General features: G+C 47.2%; 1 protein-coding gene across 2 annotated transcripts in view; it reads right to left on the bottom strand.

Annotated features, from left to right (window-relative positions):
- MLH1 (mutL homolog 1) overlaps positions 1-24,573 on the bottom strand; it is an 89,571-nt gene that overhangs the window by 51,206 nt on the left and 13,792 nt on the right. For both annotated transcript variants that reach the window (XM_040246240.1, XM_040246241.1), the window contains exons 9-13: positions 23,209-23,321; positions 21,044-21,137; positions 19,793-19,946; positions 15,565-15,941; positions 12,980-13,128 (exon numbers count right to left, since the gene is read on the bottom strand). In XM_040246240.1, the coding sequence (XP_040102174.1) occupies positions 12,980-13,128; positions 15,565-15,941; positions 19,793-19,946; positions 21,044-21,137; positions 23,209-23,321 (887 nt within the window). The remainder of the gene's footprint in view (positions 1-12,979; positions 13,129-15,564; positions 15,942-19,792; positions 19,947-21,043; positions 21,138-23,208; positions 23,322-24,573) is intronic.

The raw sequence follows: 24,573 nt of genomic DNA, 5'->3' as shown, positions 1-24,573 counted from the left end.
CATATCTCTGAGCACTAGCAAGTGAAGGTGCCCAGAGGAAGGGCAAGCAGTCCCTCCGGCTCCTTAGGGACCCTCGGAAGCAAGCTCTCACCTGCCCGCAGCCCCCGGGGGCCAGGGCCTCTGGCCCTGCCTCAGCAGATCCAGCAGCCCTCCCAGGCAAAATGTCACCCTGGCTGACGTGGCTTTCTGTCTCTGTCCCAGAATGTCCCTCATTCGACCTTTATGTCTCAGCCGGCAGCATGGACTCCTTTAAGTCAGGGGTTTGAGCTTATTCAGTGGGTTTTTTGCCTCAGGGATCAGCACAGCATACTTTGCACAGAGAAGACATCTGATAAATGTCTGCTGAGCATACTTCTTGAACCAAAAGAACCTGTCATCTGGTGACAAACATACAAGAGTGTATACATTAAGACCCAGGACTGTGCACCAAAGACCAAGAAGATAAAGCTGTGGATAAAATGGTAAGCACATTTTCTGATTTAAGTGTTAGCAAATAACTTACGACATTCCTCATCCTCCTTAATTAATGGATCAAAATTACGTGACTGGCAATAAGTAACTTAGTTGTTACTAATCCAGGATGAGCCTAATTCCATGGAACAGGTGACTGGATGTTGGGCCAGAAATTAACCTCACTTGTTGCTTGAAAGTGTATTCATGAGGAATGGATAAATCCAGACTCAAGAGGGTTGTCTGATGGAGCGTTCAACCTTGACATCCCTCCAGATTATGGATTCCAGGGTTTCCCCTCTGAGGTGGCTCTTCCCAATCACTCCTTCAATAAAGATCTCCTGAGTCCCCAAGCCAGGTACTCTGCCTGGCACCATAATGAAATAACTACACAAATAAATGCAACTAAAAATGTTGCTAAAGGAAAGTGAGGCAGGAAGTAGATGGGCTCCCGCAGGGTAAAGCGATAGGAGACTCATTCCCTGGGGACTGAAACTTCAAAACAAGCATAGCAGGAAAGCTCAGAGAGGAGGCAGGGCCCTTCCCAGATAGAAGATAAGAGACCACATATTTCTCATTCTTGAACCCAAGTGAAAAGTGAAGTTGCTCAGTCGTGTCTGACTCTTTGCAACCCCATGGACTGTAGCCTACCAGGCTCCTCTGTCCATGGGATTTTCCAGGCAATAGTACTGGAGTCGATTGCCATTTCCTTCTCCAGCAGATCTTCCCAACCCAGGGATGGAACCCAGGTCTCCCGCATTGTAGACAGACGCTTTACCATCTGAGCCACCAGGGAAGACCTCCCCAATTATACATGCACAGAAAGGCTCCTTGCAGGTCAAAAAGGGGAGAGATGCCAACTGATGTTCACTACCCATAGTCCTCTTTGGTGGAATCCATCTTGGCTAAGAGATGAAGTAAAGTGAAATCGCTCAGTCGTGTCCGACTCTTTGCGACCCCATGGACAGTAGCCTGCACCAGGCTCCTCCGTCCATGGGATTTTCTAGGCAAGAGTACAGGAGTGGGCTGCCATTTCTTTCTCCAAGAAGGAGATGCTAAGAGATGCATACCCACATATGGGAGGATCCTGAGATATAAACTAAATTTGGACTCTAAACCAGGTAAAACAAAATGACTGGCCAAGGAAACGAGAAGAAATGCCCCATAAAAGTAATTCAACTGCCACAAGGGCACGCCTCGGCAACTGTGAGTCTGCCCAAGTGTCTATCCACATGGACTGTACTTTTTCCTCCTAATACATACTTCACTTGTTTCACTACTTTCCATCTTTGTGGGAATTTCTCATCTGCAAAGCTGAAGTGCCAGTACTGACCACTGGTCTAGTGGCGAGCATCTGGTGCTCTCCCTGCAGCAACCCAACCTCAATCTCTGGCCAGGGAACCGAAGCCCAGCTCTAAGCAGCTGCAGGCCGAGGCCACCCAAGATCGTATTCGGTGCCGAAACTCGGGAATTGGAGAAGTCAAGGTAAACCATGGAGCTTGCCCAGCTGTGGCTTTTACTCTTGCTTGCTTTCTCTCACTATCCCCTTCCCTTTCAAGACCCACAGGCCATAATGTCTGCCCACTCACAGCATTATGTTTCTCCGCAACACTGGGAATGGCAGGGGAATATCCCAGGTTGCTCAGATTCAAATGTTTGGGTGACAGCTGATACTATCCTTCAGGACATGGCAGAAACGCAATTTCCGACCATGCAGGAGCCCAAGGGATCTCACTCTCACTCTCTTTTCCGTACAGAAACCTCCACTAAGGTTTTCTTTCCCACTTTACTTGAACAGCAAGGTCTGTTTCTTGTGTTTTTTCTCTGCAGCCTTTTATGGAAAGATCTCCTGGATATCATTCCTAAGCTGCATCCCTGCCACTGCCTAACTCAGTGCCATCTGTGTCAGTCAAAACCAGACGATTCCCAATTCTTTTTTTTTTCCGTTACTGTATTTATTTATCTATTTGGCTGCTTAGTTATGGCATGTGAAAACTCTTGGCTGTGGCATGTTAAATCTAGTTCCCTGACCAGGGATCAAACCTGGGCCCCCTTGCATTGGAGGTGCAGAGTCTTAGCCATTGGACCACCAGCAAGTCCCCTCAATTCTATCTTAGCTGCCAGGAAGATAGGACAAAGGATTTGGGATTCTTCAGGGGTCTAGTCTCTCACCTCAATGTCCAGAAATTTACTTTTGAGAATTTCTCCACTTCCTGGCCCTCAAGCCTTGAACCCCATGCCATCTTCCATAGCACCCAGCTCCAATTTCTCCAAGGATTCCTCTTTACATGTACCCTACCCCCTTCACTCCAGGCATGGCAGCCTCCACACTGCTACAGACAGCCTATCAGGCCGGCCACTACCAGAAGCCCAAATTATAATATAAACTTTGTAGATGCTCAGTCTCGGGGAATGAACTCCAGCATAGGAAGGCATACGATAGGACATAAGCTCTATAAACAACAGATCCTTGAGAGAAGTCCTGGCAACCTGTCTACACTGGTTCAAAAGCTCTTCACCGGCTGTGCTGGGTTGAGTGCCCTGCGCAGGGTATCTTGGGGGCCAGAAACCAACTAGAGAGTGAAGACGACATATGAAATCCCATCAGGTTTGAAGAGAATTTCAGGGACACCCCAAACCCCTTCAGGTTAATGTCTCCTGGTCAACATTTCCAGGATGCCACATTCCATTCCAGGAGTGCTCTCTTGTTTTTGGTTGCAGGTTATTCGACATGGGAGGATCCCCCTCCAAGCCAGGAGAAACACTCTGGAGTGTATTGTTAAGAAGTGGACTTTTTAATTGAAGGGCTAATAAAGGAGAGAGTTTCCCCGAAGACGAAATGGTTGGATGCCATCACCGACTCAACGGACATGAGTTTCAGCAAACTTCAGGAGATGGTGAAGGACAGAGAGACCTGTGTGCTGCAGTCCGTGGGGTTGCAAAAAGTCAGACACAACTGAGTGACTGAACAACCAAAAAAAGGAGAAACAGATTCTACTGTCGCAAGGCCTGGTCTTTGTATAAACTGGGGAATGGAGAAAAATGCCTTGAAAACGGGTTTCTAAATTATACCACCATTCTGCAACTGGATCTTTACTGCCACAAGATGGGAAAGTGGAGTGAGATCCCCTGTGTTCAGGCTTTCATGGTCCTTTACCAACATCTCGCCCTATATGGGTCTCATAATTCAAACCCTGGGGAATGTGCTCACTTAGGCAGCACATATACGAAAAACCTGGGGAACCAGAAGACTCTCCTGACTTTTTAGATGATCCCCTTGTAAGTTCCCATTTCTTGGGGGGAAATCTAGCTCCCCCCACTCCTAACAACAGCATCTGTACTTTTTCAGAGTCACCTACTTCTCCCACTCCCTCTGACCAATCCCAAACTCCACCTCCCTATGTCCCTTCATACCCTCTGTTACTTCAAAGAAGAGAGACTAGTCCCTCTGGGGTAACTCACAGTGGAGCTTCCCATCACGCAGGCTCAGGAAAATTATGCCCTGTCAGAGAAGTGGCGAACGGAAAAGGGACAGAGTGCGTGTCCTCCTCTTTAACTGACATAGCCCAGTATAAACTGAAACTGGGCCAATTTTCTGAAGACCCTAGTAAGTTTGTTGAATGGTCTTACGTCCTCACTCTGGTCTATGATTTAACTGGAAGGATGTCCAAGTAGTCCTATCTACTCATTGTACTTTTGAGGAAAAGCAAAGAATCTGGACAGCAGGCCAGAGGGAACTGACCAGTTTGCCAGAGACCAACCCAAACATTATGCTCTGAGTGGAGACGCAGCCAAATCAGGAACCCTCTTGGAATTAGAAGCCAAGAAGCATTTATCCAATGTCTATTGGAAGGGATGAGAAAGTGTATCAAAAGGTCAGTTAACTGAGAAAAGGTTAAAGAAATGACCTAAGAAGAAAAAGAAAATCCATCCTTCTTTCACATGTGGTGTGTGGAGGCTTTTAGAAAATACACCAACATAGATCCCTCCACTTGTGAAGGTCAGTCCCTACTGGGACAGCACTTTATCAGCCAGTCTGCCCCTCATATTAGGTAGAAACTCCAGAAGCTACAATTTGGCCGGCAAACACTCATGCCCCAACTCTTAGGGGTGGCCTTTGCGGTATTTAATAGTGGAGATCAAGCTGAGGAGGAAGAGGGAAGCCAACACGAGGAATGACAGGCAGGGCTCATGCGAAACTGACGGCCACTGCTCTCACCCATGCCTTGTAACCTCAGGACAACCCAACAGCACCAAGAACGTCCAACTATCTGTCCGAAGGTAACACCAACAGGGGAAATGCTGCAAAGGCAAGTCACCTGGCCACTGGGCCCAAGATTGCCAGAAAGATCCCCTTGGGCCGTGCCCAGACTGCAAACAAACAAGTCACTGGAGGAGAGACTTCACTCCTTCCTGAAGGGGGAGTAGGGCTCCCACTCCTGAGACGGCCTTGCTGGACGTCTGAGGTGGCCCGGGGATTCTGGTGGCTCCCCTCACAACGAGACATCTATCTCCATCAAGGAGCCCCAGGTAGTCCTTGACATGACAGACAGAAAATCAATGTTTTAATTGATAAGGGAGCCACTTACCCTGTCCTGATTCCTCACGCTGAACTTCTTTCCTTCAAAAGCTACACTGCGATGGATGTTGAGGGAAAGGCTCGCACCCACTATTTCACTGGGCCTCTCACTTGCCAACTTGAGCAGAAGTTGATTTCACGTGCCTTTTTAGCTGTACCGAGTGTCCTACCCCTCTCCTTGGGAGAGACCTTCTGAGTTTCCTCAGGGCCATACTCCGGATAGGAGGACCTAGGCAGCCCCTTATTTTGCCTCTAACATCAGCCACAAGAGCGAAGTCCTATTCCCAGGCATATTCTACAAACAGCAGACCCTTCAGTATGGGACAAAGGAATCCCTGGAAGGGCTGCAAATGGCCAACATGTAAGAATCAGCTTTAGGCCAGAAACTGCCTATCCCAACAGGAGACAGTATTCTATCAAGCTGGAAGCAAAGAAGGGTTTACAACCCCGTGCAGCTAAATTCTTAAGACGCGGCCTCTGGGCGCCCTCCAGGCTCCATCCACTGCTTCTTTTCTGCCAGCGGTTAAGCCAAATGGGGAATACAGTACAGCGCAAGACCTTACTGCAGTGAAAGATCCAGTGGCCCCCATATATCCCCTTATGGCCAAGCCTTGCAGCATATCAGCCCAGATTCCTGGAGACGCCAAACAGTTTACTGTGCTAGACTCAAAGATGGCTTTTTATTTTTGGCATACCAGTTCATCCCTCATCCCAGTGTCTGTTTGCCTTCAGGTGGACTAACCCTGACTCAGGCCAAATGCAACAATACACACGGACAGTACTGTCTCAGAGATTTCGGGACAACCCACACTTGTTCTCCCAGGCCCTAGGAAAGGAACTAAGGGAGACACACCTAAAAGAAGGGATCATCCCACAGTACTTGGACAATATTTTAACATGGAGGCCCTCCATGGAGGCTTCAGATCAAATAGCATCGGAATCACTAACTTCCTTGGGGCCCGGGGTTAGAGTCTCAGAAAAAGGCACGAGGCAACAAGTTAAGTATCTGGGATATATTTAACACTCCAGAAGTAGACAACTGTCTCCAGATAGAAAACAAACTATATTAGGCCTAAGTACTCTAAAGACAAAGAAACATCTCCATCTTTTTTGGAGCATGGCAGGATTTTGTACAATTTGGATTCCAGGATTTGTACTAATGGCTAAGCTCCTATATGAAGCCATTAAAGGCCCAGATACAGAACTGTTACTTTGGAATGGAGAACAGGAGAAGTCTTTTAATAATATCAAGCAGGCCCTCACCAAAGCCCCTCCTCTGGGTCCACTCAGTTTGGAAAAGCCATTCATCTTGTACATGGCTAGAGGTCCTTATACAGAAGCTAGGGGAAGTTCCCCAGCCTAAAGGCTACTTTTTCAAGCAACTAGACTCTGTGGCCCAAGTTTGGCCTGACTGCCTCCAGGCTGTAGCAGCCACTGGATTATTGGTAGAAAAACCTAACAAGCTCGTCTTTGGACAGCCGCTTGAAATCCAGACTCCTCACAAGTACCAGCAACTTTAGAGGTAACAGGCAAACTAGAAGGGAGCCTTATCAAGTACCAGGCTTTGCCCCTTGACTCTCCAGAACCAACCCTCAAAATCTGCCACACACTCAACCCCACTACCTTAATGCCCACCAAAAGCCCAGAGCTAACACATTCTTGCCTCAAAACCCTTGACCAGGTCTGTGCCCACTGATCTGACCTGTAGACCAGGCCATAGAAAACAGAGGAAGCGCTAACACCAGTTCCATTAAAGATGGAGTCAGGAGGGCAGGGTATGCTACTGTGAGCAACTATAGTATTAAAGCAGCACAATCTTTGCCACCTAACACCTCAGCCCAAAAGGCTGAGCTAAGAGCCCTAATGTGAGCCTTAATCCTAAGGGAGGGAAAAATTATAGACATATACACAGACTCAAACTGTGCCTTTGTTTTACACGCCACACAGCTATCTGGAAATAGAGAAGACTTCTAAATGCAAGAAATTTCCTTGTAAAATGTGGGGCTGAGATTCTACATGTCATAGAAGCAGTTCAAAAACCAAAACATGTAGCAGGCATTCACTGCCATGGGCACCAAAAGGGAACTTCTCAAATTTTCTGAGGAAATGACAGGGCTGACTGGAAGCGAGCAAAGTAGCCCTAATGTCCATAGCAAAAATGGCTTTAATCCTATCCCTTCCCCCTTCTAATGTTATACCCAGGTACTCAATTTCTGAAGAGATGTAGGCAGGAAACAGAGGGGGAAATGAAGGGAACAGATGGCTGGTGACACAGAGATCAGAAACCGCTCATTCCTTTCTCCAACCACTGGAAAATTACTAAAGGGCGACATGATTCTCTCCATCTGGGGAGAGACGCAATGCCCATAGTTGTTTTCCACGTTTTTACAGGGAAAGGGCTCCTGGAGACAATTCAAAGAGTAACTCGAGGCTGTGCCCTTTGCACCACCCATAATCCAGGAGGCAAAGTCAACCCTTCCCCTCGTCAGCCCAGTCCAGCAATGCAGGATTTACCCAGAAGAGGACTGCAAATAGGTTCCACTCAGATGCCCTCTGTCCACGGCTTCAAACACTTACTAGTCTCTATAGGCGCTCTAACTGTATGGACGGAGGCCTTCCCTAATGGAGCAGAGCAGGTGACTGGAGTGGCTAGGGTGCTCCTAAGGAAACCATTCCTAGATTCAGACTGCCCCATCACCTTCAGAGTGACAATGAGCCTTCGTTTACAACAAAAATCACACAACAGATTTTGCAGACTTTGGGAATGAAGTGCCACCTCCATTTGTCCTAAAGACCTCAGTCCTTAGGAAAAATGGAACAGGATAATCGTACTCAAAACAAAACCTTAGGCAAACTGTCAGGAAACGTTAGAGTTGTGGTATCACCTGCCGCCAACAGCCTGCCAAGGGTCAGGGCAGCTCCTGAAACTACCACTAAGTTAAGCCCTTGCAAAATGACACACAGAAGGCCATTCCTTACTCTAGACATGCTAACTGACCCAGAAACCCAGGCTCATCTCAGATACATTATAAACCTAGGCCAGGTCCAGAAGGCTAGACAAGACTATGGCAACAGAGTGCAGTCCTCTCCAGATGACAGTCCCAGTTACCCTGGAGATTGGGTACTTTTAAAGACCTAGAAAAATGAACCCCTGGCGACTAGCTACTCCCAAAATGGAAAGGTCCTTACTAAATCTTGCTGAGTACTCCTACAGCAAACTCCAGGGGGTCACCAGCCGGGTTCATCTGTCCAGGATTAAACCTGTCTCCACCGATATGTTATAGGAACCTGAAGACCCACATTCCAATCATCCCTGTGAATCCACCCCTTTCTCCAAGTCTGTATAGCAGAAGTCCCCAAGCCCTGGGCAGTCGAGCAGTAGTGGTCTGAGGCCTGTTAAGAACTGAGTCACAGAGCAGGAGGTGGTGGGCAAGCAAGTAAAGCTTCATCTGCTGCTCCCCATCACTCGCATTACCGCCTGAACCATCCCCTGCCCCTCAACCCTGGTCCATAGAAAGACTGTCTTCCTCCAAACGGGTCCCTGGTGCCAAAAAAGTTCAGAAGCACGGCTCTACAGGACCCAGAGGACCCAAGACAGCCTGAAAATTCCAGGTGGATGAATAAGCCACTCCGAGACCTAAATCTCTTAATCAAAAAGGACAAAAAGACATCTTAGACACTAGGCTAAGTAATAGCTACTATCTTCCTTTTGCCTTCTGGTACACCAATCCACTTACAGAATAACTGATGTGTTCTGGTAGGTTTGGATACTCTGCTCTCACTCTTGCTCTTGGAATTTTCTAAACTTCTCTGCCCACACTGGGTGACTCAATTATGGCCTGACTGGTGCTACAATGAAGCTATTAATTGACTTAGCTTTTCTATACCTCTTTCCCTTATCCACAGGATGAACAGACAGCTCTCTGGCTCTCACTGCACAAATTCATGCTTCTTCCACTGAGTTGATGGAAAGCTGGATTTGCTTACCCCAAGTCCATCCCATAAGGAATTTTAACCAAGTTCCTGAAGGAAAATGGTCTTCCATCAGAGACCCTAGACTCAGAACAGTAATGTACAGGGTCAGAATTGTTCATTTTCCAATTGAAGAAAATTCTAATGTCTCTTGCCTAACCCTTTCCTTAGCAAAATTTTCTTACAAACTTTCTCTTCTCAGCCATACTGATTTATATTTTGCCCAGTGCTCTGTTGGTGGGTTTCCCTGGTGGCTCAGCTGGTAAAGAATCCACCTGCAATGCAGGAGACCTGGGTTTGATCCCTGGATTGGGAAGATTCCCTAGAGAAGGGAAAGGCTACCCACTCCAGTATTCTGGACTGGAGAATTCCATGGACTGTATAGTCCATGGGGTTGCAAAGAGTTGGACACAACTGAACAACTCTCACCATTGTTTTCCATACTGTTGCAAATCTGCAACTAGGTGGCCTGGGACCAACAGGTTCAGATCTTTTATTTTAGAAATAGAGAAAGATACTAAATTTTAAGCCAGAGATTAACAAAGATAGGCTGACCCTGTATAACCAGATCCTATCCTTGCTTGAGTCTGATTTTAACAGTCTTTTACTGGTCTTTAGTCCTTGCTTCTCTAAGTAGTTTGCTCTCTCTGGGCCATCACAGAACAGGGTGACGAGTGACTCCAGTCAGCAGACACTGCTGAAAGAGCAACCTGGAGCCCTTTAAGGAGACAGGGAGAGAGCTCCATGAACCCAGCTACATAGGGTCTACGAAGCCCTGGCCAGCTTAAGCAGCTACAAAAGTTTTACCCTTTATCTATCTCCTGATAAAAATTTCTTGGGGTCTATGTCTCTCAGGGAGGATTTGAGGCAGGTCGTAGATGTGACCAACTGAAGTTCGTTCCCTGGGGACAGAAACTCCTAAATATCAATAGCAAGACAATCCAGAAAGGAGGCTGGACCCTCCCCAGATAAGAAACCACACATTTTCTCAGTCTCAAAGGAGACCTTCCTGAATAGAAAGCTCCTTGGAGGGCAAAAGGGGAGCGATGCTAAGTTACACCTCTTCTCTGGAGTCCATCTTGGCTGACAGATGAGTGTGCACACATGAGATATACCAAACACAGGCTCTGAACCAGGCAGATCAAACTGACTGGCCGAAGAAAAACCGGAAAAAATGCCCCCAACAGTAATTCCAACTGCCTCAAGGGCGAGACTCAGCGACAGTCTGAGTCCCCTCAGTGTCAGTACAGCTGTGTTTATCCACCTGTACCTAACTTCTTCCTCTTAATAAATACTTTACTTGTTTCACTGCTTTCTATCTTTGTGGGAATTCTTTACCCGCAAAGCCAAAGGGCCAGGGCCTTGTCAATGACCACTGGTCTAGTGTCTAGGATTTGACACTATCACTACTGTGACCCAACCTCAACCTCTAGCTGGGAATCCAAGCCCCGCTTCAAGCTGGCCCAGGCCACTCAAGATCAAAAGCATCTGACTTCTTTCCTGGGCCAGGGCATAGCTCTGTGGGAGTGCAGCCAGGGTCTAGCCTACTTCCCCAAATCCGAGCTTCAGAGAGATCCGCGTACTCAACCAGCTTCCCTACTTGGGGCTGTATAAACAGATGCCATAGGCAGGACCTGAGTCAGAGGTCCCCTCCCTCTCCTTGCTCAGATGTCTCAGGTGTTCATCACAACAGCCAAGTAAGGGCTGTAACAGGAGCACGAGTTCACAGAACATGCAAAAGATGCCCCACAAAGGTGAATAGATTTCTGACTAGCTACGGAATGGTGTAGGTGGTAGGAGCTTCAACGAATTCTCTTGGCTCCAAAGGGCAGCCCTACTCTCCACACCAAGACCAGGACTCCTCTGGAAAACCCAGCCCTGGCTCATCTGGAAACAGCCTCAGTCTAAGGGATCAGGCATCACGTGGCATGTTCATCCCACCACGTGATCTAAAGCAGCTGATCTAGTTTTGCATGTAAGCCCTGGACCAGCCCCTCTGCTGCAGGCTGGGCTAGCAACAACTCCCCCCTCCACAAGGCAGGCACCCAGGCCAGCTTTGCATTGTGGGGATATTCCAACTAATCTCTCCACCTTCCATTTCTTTATCTTTAAAACAGAGATAACAGCATCTGCTCTGCCTCCCTCACAAGACTATTCTAGAATTAAATGAGGTAATATGCATGAACATACAATTTTAGAACATTTCGATTCATCATCACCTTAGCAATGGACTCCAAACCTAACCAAACTTGGTATAGATTAGATTTATACCTTACCGAAAATAGTTTGCAACTATTCAGAAATTCACTGAAATTATAACTTTTAAATACCCTGCTTTGCATGAGGAATACAAACTCTTAGAGAAAACTCAGTAAATTCCAAATCTGAAAGAGTCTGTCAATTAAAACAACTGTGAGGGAGACTGCTAAATAAATCAAGTCATGGCCCACCTTCCTTTCATTATTTAAAAACGATTTTAAAAGCTCCCAGCTTGAAAGTCAGTAACAGAGGGAAAAAAGGCAAGGGGAACAAATCTTCACGGAAACAGAAGTCAGAAGCCAGTTGGCAGCGCCATCTACAACTGGCAAGGCCTTAATCACAGGAAATGTGCACCCTTCCCGAGGAAGCAGACCCCATGCCTTTCCCCATATGCAGACAGACAAGGGCCCAGAGTGCAAAGATAAGAAAGAATTAGCAAGGAAAGGCAAACTGAGGCCTCTCTTCATTCCAATGAGTGGTAACTGAAAGAAGAGGGAAGGGGCATCTGAGCCAAAACAGCTGTTTATAAGGCTAAGGATCAGTGGAAAAGGCCCTGAATTGTTCCTCGGCCATTCATTTCATTTAAAAGTTAGTCCAGGTTGTCATATTTTAAGATAAATTTCAACATTGCTATAAAATGTAACTTGCTTAATCAAAAATGTGCAGTAGATGAAAAATGGCAAGGACAGGGCTGAACTGCACAGACTCAGATGCAACACCGCCCAGCAACGACGGACCCACCCAGAGCATGACTGTGACCCATTGAGTGGGGTCAGGGCTTCTATTAGGGACAGGTCTCTGTCACACACCTCAGTCCCTGCGTCAATTTACCCCCAGGAGGTGATGAGCCCTCTTTTCATTCCTAAAACCATAAACATCATTGAGGAGTAACAGGGACTCAACTGGAGCTCTATACTTGGGTGTTCTGAAAGCTATTTCTGAGGAAAATAATAATGATTTTTCACTTTATCTTCAGGATACAAAAATAGCTATTGACTCCTTACTCTGTACCAAGTGTTTCACTTACATTTTATCTCTAATGAGCACCAATAATCTTCAATGGTAAAATTAACCTCATTTTACAGATAAGGAACAACTGAGGCACAGAAAGGCTAAGGTTACACAGCAAACATGGTAGCCGCCTGGATACAAACTAGGGCCCTCCAGAACCTGTGTGCTCTCAGCCGCAGCATACCCTTATCTAGCTAAGATAGAAACAAACCGAAGATTCTTGAAATCAGGGGTCCCCAACCTTTGGAATCTAATGCTTGATGATCTGAGGTGGAGCGGATGTAATACTAATAAAAATGAAGTGCACAATAAATGTAATGCACTTGAATCATCCTCAAACAATGCCCCCTTCCCCACTCCCCCCCCCCCCCCGCCCCGCCCAGTCCACGGAAATACTGTCTTCCATGAAATCAGTCCCTGGTGCCAAAAAGGATGGGGACCACCACTTTAAATGACCACTCTACTCTGACTTCCCTGATTTAACCAGAGTACTGATTCGCTCTGGCTGAAACCAGAGACTCACTTTTTCTCTTCTCTCCCAAGTGTTGATGATCTTGAAGCTGACGCCGCCATGGATTAGTAAAGAAAGCAAGCTTCACTCAGCGCACTGCAGAGACCATCAGGACACTCATGCTTCCTGCATTTCCCAAACCTTCACCAGAGCAGTTCTGGCCGCGGGAGGCGCAGGCGGCCTCGGCACTTACGTACTCTCATGGCCCCGCTCGTTAATCTCCTCCTGGAGACTCAGAATGCTGGTGAGGTTGATGATCCTTCTCCGGGGGGTACAAGCGGCTGTCATCTCCTTTCGGGACGCATCCTCCACCATTTCCACATCAGAGTCTTCCCGAGGTTTCTTTCTGCAAAGGAGATGAAGAACTGGCAGGTCAACACTATCTTTAAAGTTTTTAAAGTCAGTCAAATTTTGTCTCGCATTTTGGAGAAGGAAGTAGCTTCTATGTGCCAAATCTGCACGTATTGCAGGGGGAGCACTTTCCCATGAGGGAGCCAGTCAGATCAGTCTGTTCTCCTGGATACTGCTTCTCAGACACCTCTGGGGCCCAAGCAAGGGGCCACTGGACGTGGCTCAGCCCAGAGACCTGCAGGGCCTCGAGCAAGTGTGCTGATCTCGCCACGTCTCATTTATTCACCCCTCCATGCATCACTGTTATATACCAACCTCATACAGCCACGACAAGGTGCCTGGCCTCACCATGCTGCCTTTCCAGTGGGACAAACAGCAACAGGAGAAAGATCATTTTAAGTAGCAACAACTGCTATGACGAAAATAAAACAAGGTAATAGAATGATGGGAGACGTAAAGAACTTTAGATTAAATGGACAAAGACGGTCTCTGGTGAGAGGTGACATCTGGGTGACAAGAGGTCGGAGAGTTCCTGCGCCAAGGGACTAATCTGGCCAAAGCGCCACAAAGGGGAGGAGAGTGACGGGCTGGGGGGGGGGCCAGTCTGGTTTCACCCCAGTGGTTTTCAGCAAGGAGTGATACACTCTGGTTCCTGGTTTAAAAAGATTTCTTTGCTGTGTGGTCAATGGCTCATAGCGTTACCTTCCCAAGTGATAAACAGAAATGTCACACTTCCCAGCAGGGCTGTTAATATCATGAACTGAGCTAATGCATGCAAAGTATCTGGCACACAGCGGATGCTCAGTAAGTGTTAGCATCCTTTATTATCCTCTGGAAACAAATCCTTACGAGTCGTCTTGCTAGACTGACTTGGAAATGAGCAAACCAGGGTGAAGTAACAGGCCCAAGTTCCAGTGGGCATTTAGAGCCAGGGTTTTGGTGGTCAGCCACCAGGTGGACACATGGCCTTGGACAAAGGACTTCACCCAGAGCTCCAGGGACAGTGCCTGCACACACTGAGAAAGGAACACGTACCTTACAGATTCCAGTAAGATGTCCTTAAGCACCAACAGAGTGTACACTGAACACCAAAGAAAACATACAGATGGCCAAGCAGCACATGAAAAGATGCTCAACATCATTAAGTATTAGAAAAATGTACATCAAAACTACAGTGAGGTATCATCTCACATCAGTCAGAATGGCAATCATTAAAAAATCTAAGAACAATAAATGCTAGAGAGGATGTGAAGAAAAGGGAACCCTCTTCAACTGTTGATGAGAAAGTAAATTGGCACAGCCACTGTGGACAACAGTAAATTTCTTAAAAAACTAAAAACAGAACTACCATATGACCCAGCAATCCTACTATGCCGAGAAAACCGTAAGGCAAAAAGACACCTGCACCCCAGTGTTTACTGCAGCACTACTTCCAACAGCTAAAACACAGAAACAACCCACATGACCGTCAACAGAGAAATGGATAAAGACGTGGTATGTGTTTATATGTAGGGAGTATTACACAGCCGTAGAAAGAAATGAAATTGGGTCATTTGTAGAGATACGGATGGCCACAGAATCTACCATACAGACTGAAGTCAGAAAGAGAAAAACAAATATTGTACATTAAGGCATATATGTGGAATCTAGAAAAATAGTACAGATGAGCCTATTTACAGGGCAAGAATAGACACAGAGAACAGATATGTGGACACAGGAGGAAGGGGAGGGTAGGTCTGACATAAATACATTACCATGAGCAAACTAGATAGCTGGTGGGAAGCTGCTATATAGAACAAGGAGCTCAGCTCAGTGCTCTGTCATGACCTAGATGGGTGGGATGGGGGTAGAGGCTCAAGAGGGAGGGGGTTTACGTATACAACTAGCTGATTCACGTTGTTGTACAGCAGAAACTAACACAAGACTATAAAGCAAATATATTCCAATTTAAAAAATTAAATGGACAGTCATTGGTCCAGCTGTTCCGGTCCCCCTCTCTCTAGCTCTCCACCACTAGCTCATGAGCTTCAGGAAGTTTCATAATTTAAACTGAGAAACTGCTTCTTCTGAAAGGAGTGACAACAGCTTGGAGAAGGATGAAGAACCTTCCAGGAATTTTAGGTCCCCGTCCCCAGCCACCTCTGCTGTTGAGGCTTTACTAGAATTCACTATTAAATTAAATGATAAATCTGATTTTTTTTTCTGATGTGTTTTCAAATAATGTTTGGAATCATGAACATTTAAGGTATTTCAAAGGCTACTGTGATGGGTGACTCTCAAGCCGTGGTCAAAGGCAGACAGTGGACCATCCCACTGGAGGGAGATGGTGAACAGGCAGAGAGAAGGTGCAAGGAGTTTGTGACAGTTCAAGTTAGAAGGCAGTTTCATCAAAGAACAAAGAAGGCCAGCTGGCATTCCCCCAAGATCATACCTGGGGTTCTCGGGGCTGGAAGAGGGCCCTCTCTTCTCGGCCACCTCTACAGTCCTCATTGTTGCATCGTCCTCTAAGGCCTGACTCTTCGCAGCCACTTCAGCAGGAGCTGGGAGTTCAAGCGTCTCCTCATCCTGCTGCCTAGTCCCACTACTAGAAGCATCTGTCCTGTGCTCTGGGACAACAGCCTGGGGCTGACTGGACAGGGCCTTGCTCACAGGCTGCAGGAAGGCATCGAGCTTCTGTTCCCGGCAGTCTGTGCGGACCATCTGGTGGGCATACACTCTGTCACCACTTCCGGCAGAGGATGAGGATGTCACATTCGCTGTGGATTTAACTGCTTCCCCAGAGGGGCCAGTAAGACCTGGCAATAAAGTCTGTGCCAAAAAAGAAGATGGTGGGAAGATTCAGAATAAGAAGTAGAGAAGTACAGGCCCCAAAATGGAGCAGAAGCTAGAACCAAGTATAATTATCACTACAGAATTATTATAGAAGGAATTCTGACCAAAATTTGAAGTACGAAATTAAAAATACACAAATATAGGGACTTCCTTGGTGGTCCACGTAGTTCCCAATGCCTGGGTTAGATCCCTGGTCAGGGAAATAAGATCCCACATGCCACACAGCATGGCCAAAACAGTAATAAAGACAGAAACAGACAATATAAAATCAAAAATTCAGCAAAATCCTTACAATTTAAAAATTGGTTTGATATAAAATTACTCATGTAAAGCTCATATGTTTTTGTCCATTTTTTTGTTGCCATAAGAGATTTATTGTGGTAAAATATGCATAACATAAAATTTATTTAACCATTTTCATGTGTACAGTCCTGTAACATTAAGTACATTGACAACATTGTGCAACCATCACCTACATCAATCCTCCCAAGTGGAAACTCTCCCCTAGCTTCTGGCAACCACCTTCTGACTGTCTATTTTTAAATATATGTATTTCCTACTTCTGTGCACTGGTAAAGCCTGGAAGCAGTAACCACCCAGTAGCAATGAGGAGCGGCCCCACCCCCTGCCCCTCAATCCCAGATTATAGTTTCTAAATACCATTCCCCACTAAAATAAAGCAGTTCTTTGGAAAAGTGGCCAATTTCAGGACATGGGCTGGAAAACTATACAGTAAGCCTACAAAAATCCTATCTTATCAGAAACAAGGAAATTATCAAAGATTCAAGTAATTGGGTTAAAAGGACAAGAGCCCCAGCCTGAAGTGGTTTCAGCTGGTCAAGGATGAAGTAATTTAACTACAACTAGTTGAATTATGATGCTTGTTAACAGCTATGACAAAATACTAGAAGAGAAAGAGAAAAACGGAGAGGAAGGAAGGAGATGAGATAGGAGAAGAAAGTCATTAAACAGACACTGCTAGGACACCAACCCACTTCCCCGCAAACTGATCATCAAAGGCAAAGAACTCAGCATTTATCTTTTCTTTCTGGCATAAACTGTGCTTCAGGATAACCTAATAACTAACGAGTGAAAATTATTTGCTACAGAAAAAACTGGTTTATTAATAAAGAAGAAATGATAAAATCAAGAAAATCATAATCTCAAAATCTTAATGAAATAACTGGCTCAGGCAATGACCATCAAGGAATGGTGAAACTAACCACTAATGTGACCTTAATGGTGAAGGAATCAGGCAGTCAGCAGCTGAGCCCAGATGAATCTTATCATAGTGATACTTACTTGCCATGTACTTACTTCATCTGCCTGTGCAATCCACAGGTAGGTTTGGGGAGGCAGAAACTAACAAAACTACTTTGCAGACAGTCACTTTAAAGTCCGGAAAAGTAAAACACCTCGTCCAACATGACGGAGCTGGAACAAACCACAAGCACCACCAGGGTTCCCAATTTTCACACCAAACAGCAAACCAGGGCTGCTGCTGCCCTGGCCCCAAGAGTGAAGTGCAAGGTCCAAGCTGGGGAGCAGGAGGAAGGCAACCCAGGGCCAAAAAGTGAGGAGCCAGGGCAAGAAGGTGTTCTGAGGACCCCAGGGGAGCGGGGACAGTCTGAGTTTGGAGACCTTCACCCAGAACAGTGAACTGACAGACAGAGGCGGGTCCTCTGATCCAGAACCCCACCTTCCTTCTAAAGACACACGGGTCAGAACCCACGCAGAGTTATCTCGGGAAATAAAATGGAATCTAACAAATCTGCCTCAAGCAGGACAGGACAAGCAGGGAAGTCAAGAGGTTCTTTTCCTGGTAGAGCCACAGACGCCCCCTGGGACTCTGGTGAACCCCTTCTTCCAGGCCTCTCCTCCCCTTCCCACCAGCCAACCAAGGCCCAGGTGCTGGCATTTCCAGATTTCAACTATTGATCAGTGATCAGAGACACGTCCTCTGTCCAGGTTCCCTCCTCACTTTGCCCAAGTCGCTGTGGGTTTCCATGCGCTTTCCATGCTGCACCCAGAGAGTTCTCCGTAAAATGCAAACCAGATCCTGTCCATTCCCATCACATTGAAGTCTACACTCCTTACCTTGCTGATAAAACCCCTTGAACTGACCTGAACTCTGCAGTGAGCACAGGCCTTCACACATGCCCAGTGTTGCTTAACCCCACCTATGCATGCCCATGCCTGGCCAAGCTTCTAAAAACTACCAACGCCCAGACCCACCCCGAGACAGATTTACTGGTTCAGGGAGGGCCCAGGTGATCCCCATCAGGCAGCCAGCGTGGAGAACGCTGGCAGCACGCTGAGCATTCAGATCCTCAACACCTGTTATCTTGCAGCCGTCCCCCACCACCCGGTTGGGCCTGTATCCGCATCCTCTCCTCTGCCAGAAACGCCCTGTGCACCCCTGTCCCCTTCTGCCCACCTAATTCCTTCTCAGCCTTGGGGCCCAGGCACCACATTCCTTCCTTCACGTTTCTGAGGCTCAAGTCTGGGACAAAAGCCCCCTCCCTTCCCAGTCTGCTTTTCTCTCATGTGGGATGTGGACTCTAGACCCTGGGTGCCTCAGTGAAGGGAGGAATCCTTCTCTGCTGCAACCCCAGCAGCTCATCAGGGGGCTTCTGTGGGTATCTGGGGAGGGAGCAGTCAAGGGCACTGAGGCTGAGTCAGCAACAATGGATGAAAACCACCGACAATTACAGAGCCCTTCCATTTCAGCACCCACTCTGAGGGCTCACGCACACACCCCACTCAGCCCCAACAACCTGCAGGCATGCAGGTCCCCGGGCAGGCGCGGCTGCCCCAAGGGCACTCTGCTCACTGCTGGAGCCCACACCACCCCGTCGAGGCTCTTGGCAGGTAACCATGAATGTTCTTGGGGAGGCTCTCACCTACTTGGCTATTTTGAAAGTTTTCAGAGAAGCAGGGCTCACAGAAGCCCACTTCCTGCTTGCAGGACCCAGTGTGACTTAAGGGGGGAAAAGGCTCCATTTCTCTAGTTGCGGTGTCCACTGGCTTCTGATGCACCCACCCTCACTCCTCTGGGCAGTCACCTCAGAGTTACAACCAGACACTGCTTATTGTACAGATGGGGAAACTGAGGCCCCAGAGAAGGGGAGCAGTTTATAATCAATGTTCTTACAACCTGGATAATTGTAGTTAGCTGAATGGTGCCAGGTCCCGGACCAGACATTTTCCACTTGCTGTTCACTAACCACTTATACCTGTCCTTGGGTGTGGGGGTGACCAGCTCCATCTTTACTGAGGGAGACGTGGCGATCAGGGAAAGTCAGTCACACAGTGATAACAAGGCCTGACTAAAGGCCCTGCCCAGGGCCCTGCCCCTGCACTCTGCCCCAGATATGGGGGATCAGCTTCCTTTGAACGTCTCCAGTGGGGAATCCAGGGGGGAGGCGCCCCACTCTGTTTCAGACAGCCCCTTTTCCTAGGAAGGCCGTCTAAGGCTCCCAGAAAGAGGCAGAGAGAGAACTCAAAGCCTTACGACTCCAGTAACACCATGAACCTTCAGAGTTGGGTTCAAGAAAGGTGCTGAAAGAAAACTATCAAAGTGGGACTTCCCTGGTGGTCCTGTGGTTAAGACACTGAGTTTCCACTGCAGGGGGCATGGATTTGATCCCTGGTCAGGGAATTAAGGTCCTGCATGCTGCAGGTCATAGCCAAAAAAAAACCCGAAAATTATCAAAGCAAGCAGAAAGTCCTATCAAGCAACAGCGAAATGTCTGGGCGCTCCTGGGTGACAGGGGCACATTTTCGGTGGCAAAGGCACCGGAGAAAGAGCTGGGGAGGTGCCCCACCTGGGTGAAGTAGGTCCTGGAGGCGTTGGAGCCCAGGAGCTTGCTCTCAATGTGCTGCTGCAGCCGCTCCAGGATGCTATCCTCGTGCAGAAAGTGAACTTCGTGCTTCGTGGGGTGCACGTTGACGTCCACATTCTGGGGGCTGATTTCTAGACTGGCAGGAGAAAGGAGAAGGGTTACATGACACAGTGAGAAACGCAGGGGAAATTCACTTGGTCTTTGCGGTGGGCAGGAGACTTGGGGAGGCCAAATGATGCCGTAGTTAAGACTTCAAGGTCAAATCCGAGTGACCTTGGCTCAAATGCTGACTCTGCTACTTGAGAGCTGAGCGGCTGCGGGTAGGTTACAGCATCTTTCTATGCCTCGATTTCCATGCCCGTGAATTGGACCTAATACATGTTGGGATTAAACTCATGTAAAGCACTTCGCATGCACCCGGCACATTTATCATCCATCAGCTGTTACTACCATCACTCCAGAGCTAGCAGAATTTCTCATTCCATAACTCACGGCAAAGGCATTTAACAATTCGCTGACCTGCAACCTATTAATATGTCTTTTGTTACCCAAACTTTATAGACCAGAGTGTTTCAATATTCGTGTACATAACAACTCATCAATGACAGGTGTCAGTTAGTTTCTGCAAAAATTCCCTAGCCAACAATGTGTTAACTTCTCAGGACTGGTTCTCCCATATGTAACCATGAACCTGTCCCTACTTAACTGTTCAGTATTATATGGAGATAAAAACATATACAAACGATAATATATGTTAGAGAACTTTCTAACATTAAAATGTTGCACAAAAGTCAGTTTAGAGTCTGTGCCATCAGCTTACTGCCTCAGGTCAAAGCCACCATCTATCACTACAAGCTCCGATAAGGGAGCGTGGCGGTGTGAAGTGTTGCCGGTAGAGGGCGCTGGATGGACCTGTAGGAGAAAAGGGTTTCTCTGCCAGGTTAAAGCAGGTTCTTCTTGGTTCAGGGGCAAGGCGATGTTCACCTTTGTTTCACTAACATACTGCCTGGCACAAGGGAGGCTCTCGGTGGGATTCTACAGCAGAAGTGAATAAATAAAGGAAAACTGTGCCTTTTACCTGTGAAAAGAACAGAACACCGTGTGCCAGTGGGGTATGGGGCTCCACTCTCACTGGGCTAATAATTAACAAGTCCACGGCTCTTTCAGAGAGGACAGCTGGACAGAATTTCTCTTCCCTACGAGTCTTGGGTGAGGAATTCAGAGCTGCCTTACCTGAGGTACAGGAACGGGTGTGTGCTTTTGGGCAAATATGCTGCATACACCGTTTCTATGGCTTTTCTTAAGGAAGCTGACTCTACCAGACGATCTAGAAAATAAAAGGCAATTAGCTCCTATCGGTCTTAAAGGGTGAGGTGACAGGTGCACAGCAATACCATGCCAGGACATCAGCTCAGGAAGAGCACAGCTGGGGTGACATCCACATCCGTCCCCCTTTACCATCATGATCCCCCAGCATCTCACTGGGGGCGTGGGGCTCTCCTCTCACCAGGGCAGCAGCAACTGCCAATTCTGCCTCCCTGCTCCCTTCCTCACCCCTCCCCGGCAGCCCAGGCAGACCACGTGCCCCTGCTCAGACCCTCATTCTGCAAATATACACTCTGGGCTACAAGCAGGGAAACAAACGCTGGTGAATAAAACGAGTTCCAGCTCCCCGCGGTAAGGACCACCACTGGAGCCGGTGTGCCGAACGGTGGGGGAGGCGGCAGCCACACTGGCTCAGGGAGCTCCAACACTGGGGTAGCTGAACAGACTTACAGGCAAGTGCATTTTCCAGGCGTTTCAGGGGGTACAAATCTCTGACTGCATGCTGAGAGTAATTTAGGAGATGAGGTAGGCTTGAGAGGGTAGAAAAGGATGAAAGCGGGAGAGATAAGACTAAAATCAGAGGAAGATCTATTTTCAAACAACACGGCTCTCTTTTCTCCCCAGACTCGACCTGTTGACGATCTACTGTCCAGACCTGGTGGAGCGGAGGATATGTAACATCTTTTTATTTCAATGAAAGAGAGGCAGTGATCTTATGAGCGAAGAGACTATTATTCTGAGTGCTCACCACGTCACCACAGCTGCCTCGGTGATGTCGCTGTGCTGCGTAACCTAACAAAAGGGGCCCTCCGCTGAGGTTTCTGAACTTGAGACACGCTGGAGGAGTGTTCTTTGTCCCTGCCACCCAAGGGAGCCTGCCCAGTGTGTAGATAAGTGAACGACATACATAAGAGTCTGACCTAACCTCTAAAAAGTCTATAAATAATAAATGCTGGAGAGGGTGTGGAGAAAAGGGAACCCTTCTCCACTGTTAGTAGGAATGTAAATTGGTACAGCCACTACAGAGAATAGTACAGAGATTCCTTAAAAAACTAAAAATAGAGTTACCATATAATCCAACATCTGGAGAAAACGTAAACTCCAATTCAAAAAGATACAAACGCACCCCAAAATTCACAGCTGCAAAGAAATGGAAGCAACTCTAATGTCCATGAACAGATGCGTGGACAAAGAAGACGTGGTGTATATTTTTGTAAGCATTCATGTGTGCATATATATATATATCACAGTGGGAATATTAGCCATAAAAAAGAATGAAATATTGCCATTTGCAGCAATATGGTAAATGAAATAAATCAAAGACAACTTATCGTATCACTTTTGTGTGGAATGTAAAAAATACAATTGAACTTATTTACAAAACAGAAACAGACTCAGACATAGAAAACAAACTTATGGATACCAGTGGAGAAAGGGGGAAGAGGGATAAATTAGGAGCGTGGGATTAACCAATACACACCACTGTATGTTAAACAGACAACAAAGATTTACTGTATAGCACAAGGAACTATATTCAATATTTTGCAATAACCTATAATGGAAAAGAATCTGAAAATATATACGTAAGTGTATAGCTGATTCACTTTGCTGTATACCTAAAACTAATACAATACTGTAAATCAACTATACTTCAATTAAAAAAAGGAAAAAACACTGCCTGCACCTAAAACACCCCCTCCCTGTGCCCTGCTGGGCAATTTCCAACAGTGGGTCTTGATGTAAGAAGAGAACAAAGGTCTGCCCTGGGCCTGCTGGTAAGACTCCCAGGCCAGCAGGGGGGAGGCTGCACTGGCTCACAGGGGCTGGGCTGCCCTCTCCTGGGCATCCTCTCAGAGGCAAGAACCAGACTCCACAACTGGCAGCCAACCCTGAGCATGTGTGAGAGGACTGAGGAGACTCAGGGCAGAAACTGTAACTACTTCCTAATTAAACCACATTTCTGCATAAGGTTTCCCTGGGTGTGGCTAAGAAGTTCCTCCACGGCCCCTTAAAGTTCGGCCTCTTAAAGTTCCCTGTGGAGAGACTTCTCCACATGGCTCTCTCTCACTTACGGTTGATGAAGAGTAAGAAGATGCATTTCTTCACTGAATAGTTTGCATTGGATATGTAGCCATTCATTTTGAAGGCAAGGGTTTTATCCTCACATCCAACTTCTATCAATTCTCTGGTTGGAAAAGAGAAATTTTGAGGCTTTTCAAAAAACTGGAAAATTCAAACACTCTAAAGAATCAGAGTTGGAAAAATCAGGGCTCCTTCCCATAAACTGACTCTGCCAAGGATCCCAGAGACGTGGTTCATTAAGATCGTCCAGGCCCACCCATCCATCCATCTATCCAACCTCTCATCCACCCATCTAGCCATCCATTCACCCACCTAGGTACTATTTTCAAGCATTTATGATATGTTAATCATCACTGTTACTGTTGGGACATGGCAAGTCAAGTTCTGAGATGTTATTTTGCTGAAAGTTTTATGTACCTTAGTAACTCAGTCCTAAAGATGAGATTCCAAAGAAATCATCTCTGCTGAAAATCTCTTACTTTGCTGATAGGGAACATGACAGGCTCCTGTGTGGTGCCCCCGAGTGTGTTTACAGGGAGCAGGGGCACCTATTAAGATGAAACAAGGTCCCCCCCATGAGCCACACTCATTTCTGCCTGAGGGCCTCCCAAGTGCTAGTCCCTCCAGCTGGAACGTTCCCTCTGCTGGCTTGGCCTCCCAGGTGGCGATTAGTAGTAAAGAACCTGCCTGCCAAAGCAGGACACATAAGAGACACTGGTTTAATCCGTGGGTCAGGAAGGTCCCCTGCAGTAGGAATGGCAGCCCACTCCAGTATTCTTGCCTGGGGAATCCTGTGGACAGAGGAGCCCCGAGGGCTACAGTCCATGGGCTCGCACAAACACGACTGAAGCGACTTGGCACACACCTGGGCTAGTTAATTCCTCCTTACCCACCGTATCTAGGCATCACCTCCTCAAAGAGCCTTCCATGACAATCTCTCTCCCGGATCTCAGGAGACGCCCCACCTTTTACTTTTCCTTTAAGCCACTGAGCACAGTCACTAATGACTGGAATAATTATTTCCTGTGTCTTTCCAATTAGAGTATGAGTCGTCTGAGGGCAAGAATCCTTCCTGCTTTATTCCCTCCTCCCCATCTCTACCCCGCAGCACAGTGGCCAGCAAGGAGCAGAAGCTCACTACACACTTGCTGGAAGGATGGCTGATGCTTCACAGGCAGTGGAGTGTACTCCAAGTCTGTGCAGAGCACAGCTTCCCATGCTTCCCCACATAGCGAGCCAGCAGGCCCTGTCTCCCCAAAAAGGAGGCTGGTTTCCTGGAAACCTCTTTTGGGAGCTGCTCCTCCGTGGGATTTCCAGTTTCTTATACTCTCTAAGAGTTTCATAACAACTAATTC

This window comes from Oryx dammah, unplaced genomic scaffold, assembly GCF_014754425.2.
Source record: "Oryx dammah isolate SB20612 unplaced genomic scaffold, SCBI_Odam_1.1 HiC_scaffold_9, whole genome shotgun sequence".
Lineage (NCBI taxonomy): Eukaryota > Metazoa > Chordata > Mammalia > Artiodactyla > Bovidae > Oryx > Oryx dammah.
Note: the sequence above shows the minus strand (reverse complement) of the source record. Positions and strands in the feature narration are given on the sequence as shown.